At 35.8% G+C, this 11,807-nt stretch overlaps 3 protein-coding genes across 5 annotated transcripts; 1 reads left to right on the forward strand and 2 right to left on the reverse strand.

Annotated features, from left to right (window-relative positions):
* Positions 1-33: 33 nt before the first annotated feature.
* On the reverse strand, positions 34-1,839 carry LOC139772205 (transmembrane emp24 domain-containing protein). The gene is made up of 3 exons (XM_071705715.1): positions 1,578-1,839; positions 727-1,073; positions 34-627 (listed from the first exon to the last, which is right to left on the reverse strand). The coding sequence occupies exons 1-3, from the start codon at positions 1,702-1,704 to the stop codon at positions 478-480; spliced, it is 624 nt and encodes a 207-aa protein (XP_071561816.1). The 5' UTR covers positions 1,705-1,839; the 3' UTR covers positions 34-477.
* Positions 1,840-2,591: 752 nt separating this feature from the next.
* Fcp1 (RNA polymerase II subunit A C-terminal domain phosphatase Fcp1) lies at positions 2,592-7,259 on the forward strand. 3 transcript variants are annotated; one of them, XM_071705681.1, is made up of 7 exons: positions 2,592-3,062; positions 3,518-3,821; positions 3,926-4,170; positions 4,259-5,108; positions 5,180-5,347; positions 5,463-5,724; positions 6,351-7,259. In XM_071705681.1, exons 1-7 carry the CDS (start codon positions 2,806-2,808, stop codon positions 6,644-6,646), a joined length of 2,382 nt encoding a protein of 793 aa, XP_071561782.1. In that variant the 5' UTR covers positions 2,592-2,805; the 3' UTR covers positions 6,647-7,259. The 3 variants fall into 3 exon arrangements, with proteins under 3 accessions (XP_071561782.1, XP_071561783.1, XP_071561784.1); XM_071705682.1 differs by having other exon boundaries at positions 2,935-3,062; positions 3,510-3,821; XM_071705683.1 differs by having other exon boundaries at positions 2,979-3,062; positions 3,502-3,821.
* A 9-nt stretch (positions 7,260-7,268) lies between these two features.
* Mrps17 (mitochondrial ribosomal protein S17) lies at positions 7,269-8,197 on the reverse strand. The gene is made up of 4 exons (XM_071705718.1): positions 8,036-8,197; positions 7,823-7,939; positions 7,611-7,687; positions 7,269-7,508 (listed from the first exon to the last, which is right to left on the reverse strand). The coding sequence occupies exons 1-4, from the start codon at positions 8,159-8,161 to the stop codon at positions 7,331-7,333; spliced, it is 498 nt and encodes a 165-aa protein (XP_071561819.1). The 5' UTR covers positions 8,162-8,197; the 3' UTR covers positions 7,269-7,330.
* Positions 8,198-11,807: the final 3,610 nt, after the last annotated feature.

The following is an 11,807-nucleotide window of genomic DNA, read 5'->3' on the forward strand; positions in this document are numbered from 1 at the left end:
CGCGACAGGAAGGACGATTGACAAAATACTCGGTCTGGATAAAGATTATAACTTTCAGCTGCGTCGCTAATTAAAAACATGTTTTACAAGTAAATGTAAAATGGAACTATGGATATACATATCGCCAGTCGAATACAACAACGGATAATTACAGAAAGATGCACGTGTATTTTTTCCCGTTACAGACATATGTTTCACTTTTTTTGATGTTTTCCATCGTTTTTCACTATTGTGGAAACGTTCGCGATTGCAAAGGGGCCTCGATCACGCCCCCTATTACAAATTCCTCGTTTGTTAGAAATCTTACAGACGTAGGAAATACCTTAATGCTAGCGATGTACAGTTTGGGTCTGACCTCGACAAAGTGGTGGAGCGCATTTACCGCAGCGATGACTTATCGCGAATGAGATATATAATTTAATTACATAGAAAAAATGTACAATTGATTCACGGAGTGTATCATTAGTTAATCCTAAGTTACACGATTCTCCGAACCTCGAAGAATCGCTTCAAGTAAAAGATCTGCCCTGCCGTCACGCAGACCAGTACCAGGGCTTCGAAGAACGCCCATATCACTACGCGGAAATTGGTACTCTCGTTGATCGCTCTGTGATTGCGATCGCGGACCTGAAAATCAAGCAAGAGACGCTCGTAAACGTTTAGATCGGATCGGCAAATTGTAACATCAATGGAGGAAGCATACGCGTCTTGCTTCTCCGTTAGTACCTGCATGTACTCCTGCTCGTTCTTCACACCCCATAAGCTGGTGCTCAGGTCTTTAATCATGTCGTCTAATTTCCCATGATTGGCATCGCCATCCTGACCCTCCGCACCAGCGTTATCCTCGGTTTGCTTCCGATTTTCGTCAATGTCCATATTGAACATCACCACTTTTGGTGTCATCGTGCTCTTCTGATTGCTGAAGCAATAGGTGTAAACACCCGAAGTATGTGCGGCGAACGTATATTTCCCGCTGCTCTCCTGCTCACCTTGGTAGATTATTCTACCGTCAGGGCCGACTATCTTGACATCTATATCTAAGAACCCACCCTCCGCTATTTCAAATGTGAGGCCTGCAAACAAAATTATATCCTGATAGAAACGTACATTGATAAATTTACGTTAATCAAAATTTAGTTCTTTTTCTTGAAAATAGTAATTTCTTCAATAATAGCAAAAAGTAGAAAATCTTAAGCAAACATGATAGCCAGAATTAAATGATCATTTAACTTTATTTTAGCATACAATCAGCGAAGTGAAATATCTAGGGTAAAATAAAGTAAAATAATCTCAAACATATATTACGCAAAATTTATATAATTTGCACAGATAAATTTTCATAAAATAGAACTTGCGTGTTTTTATACAAAAATTTGTATAAAAATCCCGTAAGTAAAAAAAGTAGCAATTATTTAAAAAAAGTAAAGAAATCGACAAAGCAGCAATTATCATACAGTAATTAATAAAACAAATGACAGGATTAATCTAAACTGGATGCGCTAATTAATTACGGCGTCGTTAAAAAAATCGCTCGCTTAAATCGCCACGGTAGGGACGAAACGCAGTAGAAAACTAACCCATCTTGGTGCCGAATTCAACCTTATCGAAGAAGCATTCCTCGGCGTGGGCGTCTACGGTGATGAAGTAGCAACGCACGCTGACGATAGATACGACGAGGAATACGCACGAGCTGAGCCACCTCATTTTCTTCGTTCGAATTTTACCGTACAATCATAAAAATGACATATGCTTTTCTCTCCCCGTGGCCCGTACGCACCGATCGCTCGCCAGTCGCCAGTTCGCACTTCACAGCGGCATGTTGCTACCGCAGCGCCACGTATTCCCGTCCCCACGTATCAAACTCGGAGACAAGAGGCCCTTTAAAAGAGAGAGAAACTCGCCAACTTGTCAAATGTTCTTGATCAAATCAGCTTGTGTCAGCTTGTCACGCGACTTGTTAGCGGACTCCGATTGGCTGGAGCTATGAATGTCAAATTTGGACACCTATGATGCCATATGATCTGTTGGTTATATGCAGCGAGATATAATTATAATTATATTAAATTAAATATTATATTTTTAAATATCCAACGTTGGTAAGTAAGTTCATTCTCAATTAAAATACTAAATAATAACTGATTATTAAAAATATAATTAAAAGTCGTAAACTGATTTATGAAATAAAAATATCTGGTTCAGTGGAAAAATTCGATTCAAAATTAAGATACAGGGATCAATTTAATCCTTTCATGTCCTATTTCTTTCGAAAAGAGGAGCGTTCCGATTAAATTAAATTAAAATACATAATATTGTTAAGTTTCAGCCAAATCGGCGAGGAGGCCACTAATTCTTCAGATTTACCAATAATAATATTAATCTTGCAATTAACGTTGTCAATCATTTCGCCGACCGCGTTTTCCTTTCCGCTCGATTATACCTCGCCAGAACTACAAAACTTTTTGTGCAGTCTGCTACCTGCAGCCGATCCATCTATCTTTCATGTCCACGCGATCGCCAAGACAGAACTTCGCCAATCACATTCGGTCACGCATCTCCTTTACTCCTTCCCCTTTCTATGCGCATGCAACCCGAGCACGCTCGCGTCTTTCGATCAATGTTGACGTGGGTCGTGTTTATGTCCCGCGTTGTTTTTGTCTCCCGCGCAAAAACGCAGAAACGATTCTCTCTCTTTCTCTCGAGGAAGGTTAAGGAAGGAACGACAACATCCCCGGGCCTCCGAGGCCGATCGCCGACTCGCTCGTTATCGTTGCGCTTTGCGCTCCGGATGTGCGCGAGCGCGCGACTATGGCAACGATAGAGGTCACGTTCCCGTCGGACGGGTCGCCCGGGAAAATCCTGAAATGGAGGGTACGCTCGGACACAATGGTCGCAGCGGGCAGAATATTGCTGTTATACCAGAACGCGTCGCTGGCCGCCGCCGCCGCCGCCGCCGCCGCCGACGACGACGAGGAGGCCAAGGAGCCCGAGAAGAAGCTGCGGGCAACGAGTTTCGGCCGCGTCAAGCAGCTCCTGGTCAAGGAGGGTGATGTCATCCAGCCTGGGTATGCATCCTTCCCGCAGTTTTTGTTCGGATGACAGTTACGTGGACTCTCATGTCGTAGGCGACGTCATGCTCAAAAATCTGCAAAATAACCAACTCTAAGCGTCTTCAGACGAAGAATATGTATATCTTTTTTTGTTTACCTTGCGTTGGACGAGGATTCTGTGAAGATTCAAAGATCTTAAACTTGTATCCATAGAGTAAACTGACAGATCTTCAGTTCTTGAGTCAAATGATAAAGAGCGTCTTCTCCTGCTCCATTTCTAAAAGTAGAAAAAAATTATATGTATATTTTTAAAAACAATATTTGATTTTCAATATTATGATATAAGGATTTTAGATAATAATTATATCGTGCTTGAAAATACCTTTTCAAATGAAGCAGTTTTGTATTGTGTCACTTATTCAAAATATACTTGAATTTTGTGATATCTGCATAGTCGGTTAGTGTTCCAGGCAAGTGATAGCTCTACTGGAAGGATGTACACATCCCACTGTGATGATAGACTTGTGCGCAGAATGCGGGGCCGACTTGAGGGTGCAAGAAACCAGCAAGGATGGAAACACAGCTGGAGTATCTCAGGCCAGCGTGCCGATGGTGCACAGCATACCAGAGCTGAAAGTATGTCCGGAATTAGCAGAGAAAATTGGGAAAGAGGATAAGCAACGTCTTTTAATGGATCGAAAGTTAGTGCTACTTGTGGATCTCGATCAAACAATCGTTCATACCACAAACGATAATATTCCACCTAATTTGAAGGTACGTTGACATTTTATTACGCTGATATAATTCTCCATAAAAACTATCGAAATTGTGAGCGTTGTTGCAAAACAATCAAATGTGATAATGTTTTTTTTTTTAAGGACGTTTTCCATTTTCAATTATACGGGCCGAACTCTCCGTGGTATCACACCAGATTAAGACCAAACACCCGGCATTTTCTCTCGGAAATGAGCCGGCTGTATGAATTACATATTTGCACTTTCGGAGCAAGAATTTATGCGCACACTGTTGCGTCATTGTTAGATAAGGATGGAGTCCTGTTCTCGCACAGGATACTTTCCAGAGACGAATGTTTCGATCCAGCATCTAAAACTGCAAATCTCAAGTATTTATAAATTATCTTAAATTTTACGTAATATTATTATAGGGATAAATATCTAAAGATTAATTTTGTATTATATTATTTATTGCAGAGCTCTATTTCCATGTGGCGATGACTTAGTATGTATTATAGACGATAGGGAAGACGTGTGGCAAGGGTGTGGAAATCTGGTTCAGGTTAAACCCTATCATTTTTTCCGTCACACTGGAAACATTAATGCACCACCAGGTTTGGAAAAGGCTGATGCATTACGTTTGCCGGAGCCGGCGAATGCAAATGAATCTTGTACAAATGATTCGCAAAGTAAAGATAATAAGAATGATGAACCTGAGACACCATTAAATGAAGCCAAACAGTCGTTGGACCCCTCTGTGGATCCCTCTGTGGATCCCACTATGGACCCCTCTGTGAATCCCTCTGTGGATCCCTCTATGGATCCCTCTGTGGATCCCTCCGTGAAAGAAACAAATTATGAAGATAAGAAAGACGAAAAGACTGAGAACGAGGTGAAAGAAACGAAGAATGGGAAAGATGAAAATACCAAAGCGAATGCTGAAGAAGATGCTGAATCCAATGTTGAATCTAATACTGCGAAAGAAGATGATAAAACTGATAAGGAAGTGACGAAAGTTGCACCATCTGTGAAAACAGATAAAGACAGTAAGCAAGCGACACCAAAGGAAAATAACATAATAGATGATGATGATGATGATTATCTACTATATCTGGAAGATATTCTTCGAAGAATTCATACAGAGTTTTACTCTACGCTCGACCAAGAGAACGCTCGAAAATCTTTGCGGGATATAATCCCACGGGTGCGCTCTCAAGTTCTGAAAGGATTATGCTTGACTTTTAGCGGCTTGATACCCACTCATCAAAAGCTTCACCAAAGCCGCGCATATAAAGTCGCGAGAGCATTCGGAGCGGAAGTGACTCAAGTAACGAATTTGATATTTGATATTTTTATTTATATTTTATATTTCTATAAATAACAACAGAATTTTGTCAGGATTTAACAGAGAAAACTACGCATCTAGTTGCTATTAGAAAAGGTACAGCGAAAGCAAACGCGGCTAGAAAAGTTGCAAACATTGAAATCGTAAATTCGGATTGGTTGTGGACGTGCGCAGAACGCTGGGAGCATGTGGATGAACGCTTGTTTCCTCTCACGTCACAGGTATAAATGCCACAATTTTGCGACATTAAGTTACGTTATTTGAGCAATTATTTTTACGATAATTGTTTGAAACGTACGTTGTCTCGGCATTAATAATAAACATGAAGTATCATAGGCACGCGGATCAAGAGTACCACCACCGCACTGTAGTAGTCCGGAACGCGTTGAGGATGTAGAAAGCGACAGTACAAACTCTTTTGCCAACTCTATTAATCCATTAATGTCATTCACTCAAGAGGAGATCGAATTTATGGATAAGGAAGTAGACGAGGACATGGAAGATATGATTTTCGAAGACGAGGAAGATGCGGACGATGCGGAAGAATGTGGTACGAGGATACGTCGTCGGAGTTCCGATTCTGAAGATTCTGTGAATGGTAAAGCCCATTTTAGGCGACTTGTAATATGCGACAAGATTCAGATACAATTCTTTCTTTAATTTCATGTACTGTGTAATATAGGGAACATCTAAAAAATCAGGATACGTGTACATCCATACTGGAACATCTAAAATTGTATCTTATTTTATTACATCAAAGTGTCCTAGATGGACCATAGTTTCCAAATTGCTTTCATTACAGTTGCCATTTTTACGGGAAGAAGTTGTAAGCTTCTTGCCCATTCTAGAGGATCAAATGTATTTTTAAAATTTATCTATTGTTTGAAAATTTCTATCCTCAAAGGGACGACACAGTATAGCAATTTGTTTATTATGATATCATGAGATTAAATTTTATATTTCGTAGACTGCTTCTGTCAGAATGGAATATTTTTTCATTCAATTCTTCATATTGTGTATGCAGAGTGTCAAGACCAGGAATCAAACCCAGATTTTTGTTTTACAGTTTTATTCTAACATTGAGCTCTCCGATATCTATCCTTGATTCTTTAAATAAATTATAGGTTACTTAAAAAATATACTTTAACTTATCAAAAAGTATAACTTTCGAGTATAATTTTATACTTATAAGATTAAACACACACAGCTTTTCTTATGTTACAGATATAGGTGAATTGGGTGTTTCAAAAAGAAAGAAGAGAAAGGTTTACAATGGCAGCTCTGATAAAGGTTCTTCGAAGGATAAAGATGACAATCGTGACAGTGATGACGATGATAATAACGACAGCGATGACGATGATCTTGTTGCGCGTTTTAGGAGAGGAGGAGATTTACCCGATGATTTAGATTTAGGCGATAACTCACAAGATTCTGTGGACGATCTTGAGGAAGATAACGAAGATGATAGAGAATGGAATGCGTTGGGTGCTGCACTTGAAAGAGAGTTCCTTTCTGAGTGACATGTATTTGAATATTAGTATTTGACTATTGGATAATTCACTCTCAGGATGTTTTGCGTTATTCATAAATTTCAAGTTCGATAACCGAAGCAGGGTTATTGATAATAATAAATGTTAAATATTTGTGTACTCTGGTAAAATCAGAGTAAGATATTATAAAAATATTAAAGATTTGAAAAGAGTAGATTGAAATAATTAAATTATGAAACGAGAGAACATATAAAGATGAAAAAAAAAGATTCTATATCGAACAATAGTTCTATATTGAATTTTCAAATTTTGCACATATATACATATAAGCGCATGATCAGTCGTTAGCCTTACGTGAAAGATAAATATAAGTAATTATTCTTCTTTAAGAGTAATTTGTGGATAGTATCATAGCACTGTGAATAACACATGTGCCATTGAACATATTTGCGAGATATTTCTCATGCGAGCGAATCTGTCGAAAACCGATTTTATTTTTATGTATAATACTAGAGAATGAGAAATTTATTTTCTAATATTTTTAGAGCTATCGCATTAACGTTGATGATCATAAGTAAGCTTTTGTATTGAAATCCCAGAATGTATCAGAAAATTTGTGAATAAAACTTTGTAGTACATATAACTTGCAATGTACAGTTTCCATTGAATATTTACAATTTATTAACTATCAAGTTTCTGAGTACAAGTACTGTTTTATACCGACGGAACGGTGTCTGGTTGTGGATCATCAGGATTTTCGTAATACTTTAGATAACTCTTCTTATGAGTGAAGTCTCGTACACCTTCCAGTCTTCCTCTTCGTGGTGCTTTCGAGTAATCAAAGGTCGAATCTTCTTTGCCATATAACTTGTTCTCTTCCTCCATATCCTCCCTAATTTTACAAAGAGATATGAAATGAAGATTTAAATGTATTTAGAAGGGTCATAAATGTTCCTAGGGTAGTCATGTGAAATTTTTAACCGTATACACATACCTATATCTACTTGCGACAACTTCTTTTCCTGTGACTGGATCTACTATATCGCCTAGAGGATATACCACCTCGACAACCTACACAAGTTTTTAGATTTAATAAAAATACAAAGGTTATTTATCAAGTTTATTATCAAAATTTATTTGCTAGAATTTAATCTGTCTCTCTTAACGCGGCAGTAATCAAATATTGCTGCGTAAAACAACACATACCTCGTGCGTGATCAGGCGCGTTAATTTCTCTGGTAATGTCTTTATCAAAATCACATCGCCGGTTTTGGACAGCTTCTCCGGATCATGAGCATAAACGAAATTGTTCTCTCTGAAATACTGTTGAGCAAGAGGAGGAAATATAACCTCAATTAGGAATTTATCGAAATAAATATTATTGCATGATATACGACAGATATATGTGTATATATTAACCATGTGAATGTAATCATCGAATTCCAATCGCGGTACTCTCACTTTGGCAGCATTCTGCTTCGACGAAGGCACACATGTGCCCAGAAAATACCGCAACACGGTCTTACTCGCTTTCTTCGCGGCCATCTTCAAACGGAAACTACTAAACTAATGTTAAATGTTAACTGCTTATGTTATCAGTTCAATATTTGAAACACAAATAAAAAATGTAAACATCACTTTTTATTATAATAAATATTGTAATTAATAATGTAACTGTATAGTGATTAATAATGTACAGTATAGTGAGTACAGACGAAAAGTCAGAAAACAATTTTAATGTACACAAGCTCTTGTAATAAACTTTACAGCTCTTATAATAAGCTTTATTTTTTAGCTTGACAATGTGGACAAAACATGTACCTAAATGTTTGATTATACTAGGATCGAGCAATTAGAAGCAAAGCTAACTGACTTTTACCTATTAGCAAGAGATTCAAACAATATGTCAATATTTATATTTAGTAATAAGGTTTACATGTCTCAGATCCTCCCCAAACAATTTCACCGGACACTTTTACTTGGTAGTCGATATGTCACATATATTTAGTAATACAGACTCTGTGATACCGAGCGGATATAATGTCGCCAGAAGGTAGTTTTCATCCGCTATGGAAGCATTTTGAAAGATTAAATAAATATGTAATGAAATGCAAGACTTGTGATAAGACTTATAACAAGCTGTATAATATGACCAGTGCAAAAGAACACTTAATCAGACGTCATGGATATGATAATGAAGAACATTACTTAAAATGGAGAAACGACACCTACTGTCTTTGGCGATATTTCTCAAGAGAAGCCAAGTATATAGCACGTTGCAACCTTTGTGGCAAGTCACTTAAGCGTGCAATTAATAGAGGAACTATAGAGAGTCATTTGAATCATCGTCATAAAGATGCAATAGCTGCAATACAAGAAGAAATTACTCGTACCTGGCTATCGCGACATTTCATGTTTAAAAAGTGTTATGCAACCTGCAAATTACAAGATTGCGATTACAAAGTTAAAATGTATCGAATAGATGACTTAAAATTTCACTTGAATAAACGTCATAATATAAATGAATATTCAGGATGTAAAGAAAGAACTGGAGACTGGAGATAATAACGAAGATCGAATGATACAACAATTTGTACATGAAAACAATTATGCCGATCCAAGTTCTCATCATGATAACACACATTGGCAATTTCTTGGAAATCGAGAAGGTGATCGGATGATACGATACTCTGTACATAAAGAAAATTATGCCGGTCTAAGTTCTTATCGTAATAATGCACATTGGCAATCTCTTGAAAATCGAGAAGGTGATCGAATGATACAATACTCTGTACATGAAGAAAATTATGCCGGTCCTTATATCAGTTCTTATCATAATATATAATACACGTCGGCAATTTTTTGGAAATTAAGAAGGTCAACAGGGGTAAACATAAACATCTCAGGTATTAGTCTTTTATTTATCCTAAATTAATAATATATATTTTATTCTGTACAACTAACATATAAAAAATTCAATATCTAACATTAAATAATATATAGAGACTGTATTTTCAGTCTAATATTAAACGCATGACTTTGATAAATATTATAATTATTCGAGTTTAATAATATTATTTGGACAAGTTTATATCAAGTTTTGTTAATTCTCTAAATATGATGTCATTTATTTATTATCAAATATACTCAGTGATTGATAGATATTCTCATACGCAGGTAGCTTTGCAAGTATTACGGAATTTAAATAATAATTGTGTTTAAACGTTCCATTTTAAGAAATGTTAATAATAAGAGTCACGATTCAATGATCAAATAACATACACGATTGCAATATGGTCTTGTAATTCTAATTACATTAGTAGTTTTCTGATTTTTTAATCACTCTGATATATGGAAATAAATCACGAAATAAAAAATAGACACATATTAATTAATAACATAATAGATATTTAAGAAGACGGTTTTTATATTTTTTTAAACTCACAATCAATCAAAGAAATATCAATTTATTATACATGATTTATATATTCCTGATCTCTCATATCTATCACCCTGATTCTTTGTAGTAAACGGTGAGAATTAACCATTCTTAAGCAACTAACATGTTATGAATTATTAAAAGACATAATGTGGATCTATTCTTTTATTTGCATTTTGTTTTGCACTTTCATTTACATTTCATGATTTTGAGAAATTTGCGTATTACAAACATTAGTGCGAAATTCTCTGTTATATTTGATCTACATATTAAATTTACTAATACCTACTAATCACAAAATTTATAAAATTAATTTTCATTAATACATTAAAGTACATTCTGTATGTATATTTAGTAAACTAGTAAAACTGTATTAACGGCGATTAATAAATTATGTAACAACATAATTTGTAGGATATGTAAATAATAAAATTGTGTATTATAGAGATCATGATTAAAGTTGCTGCAAGTATCATTATATGTTTTGTTACTGCAGATTATTTTTGTTTCGAAGAATCTCTTTTCGAGAAATTTACAAAAATGTTAAATGACGTGATTGGTAAGATTTGCAATTTAGATTATAAAAACTTAATGATTGATTGTACAAGCGCCTCTTCTAAATTATTTTATATTAAAAATACATGTAATTTTTCAATTGATTATTTATAAATAAATTTTACGAAATTTTAAAAAAGTTAAAAATGTCTCCTCTCTCTGTCCCTCTCTCTCTCTCTCTCTCTCTCTCTCTCTCTCTCTCTCTCTTTCTCTCTTTCTCCTGCACAAATATAATTGCATTTTACGAAAACTTAAGAACTAATGGATCATTATTTAAAAATTTTCAATTTTTTATTTCTTGATAATATTAGTTACTATTGGAAGTAGTCCAACAATAATTTCTAATTGTTTATAGATCAAAGATATAACCAGATAAAACTGAATACCGAATGCGGAATAGAAAGGAATTTACTTTAACATACCTTATATCTTCCAAAAAAATATTGTTTAGGAAATGGTTTTGATTAAATAGTTGTTTTTTGATTATAAAAATTTTCTATTTATAAATATAAATAAGAGAATTAAAAATATTTTTGGAATAAAAAGTTTAAAAATTTTCAAATTTCAATCACGATATTGATATCAAAGATATTATAATTCTACATATAATACAATATTTAAAGAATAAGTTTCCGTACTATATGTAATTCGCTAATTTTTATTATTTTTTTCTTTTCTTTGCGTTAATATCACAATTCGGCGCATTCTGTCACGTTCGGCCTTCTTGGCCGAAATTTCACGCGTCTTTGTCGTCAAAAGAATTCACGATGTTACTTGACTCTCCACTCGCGTGATCGCGTGAGGTCCACTGTTACCATGCGAGCGAGCACATTCTTGACTGAAAGGCGTTCCACGGTGGTCATTGCGGATTGGTCGAACGCGACGAGCCCCTGCTTGACCGGAATGACCTTCACGTTCTGGCTGGTCCCATTGGCGCCATTTACGAGCCTTACGCAAATTAATTTGCGCGCAAGCAGCTTTATTTAATCGCGACTCTAAGCACCAATCAGAAGCGATTTTTTTTTCGTAACCATATGTGATCATGTGTACATCTTCGCTTCTGAATTTAATGCGTAGTATAAATAAAAATAGACACGGAGAATGTCCTGGCTATGACGAAAGCTGATGATAAAATCGACCTGGTTCTAGACGCACATAATAAATTCTCGTCGTAACTGACAAAATATCCAAAGTGTT

The sequence above is a fragment of the Temnothorax nylanderi genome, unplaced genomic scaffold (assembly GCF_030848795.1).
Source record: "Temnothorax nylanderi isolate EJ_2023f unplaced genomic scaffold, tnyl_v1.0 TNYL_tig0047_pilon, whole genome shotgun sequence".
NCBI classification, from domain to species: Eukaryota; Metazoa; Arthropoda; class Insecta; order Hymenoptera; family Formicidae; genus Temnothorax; species Temnothorax nylanderi.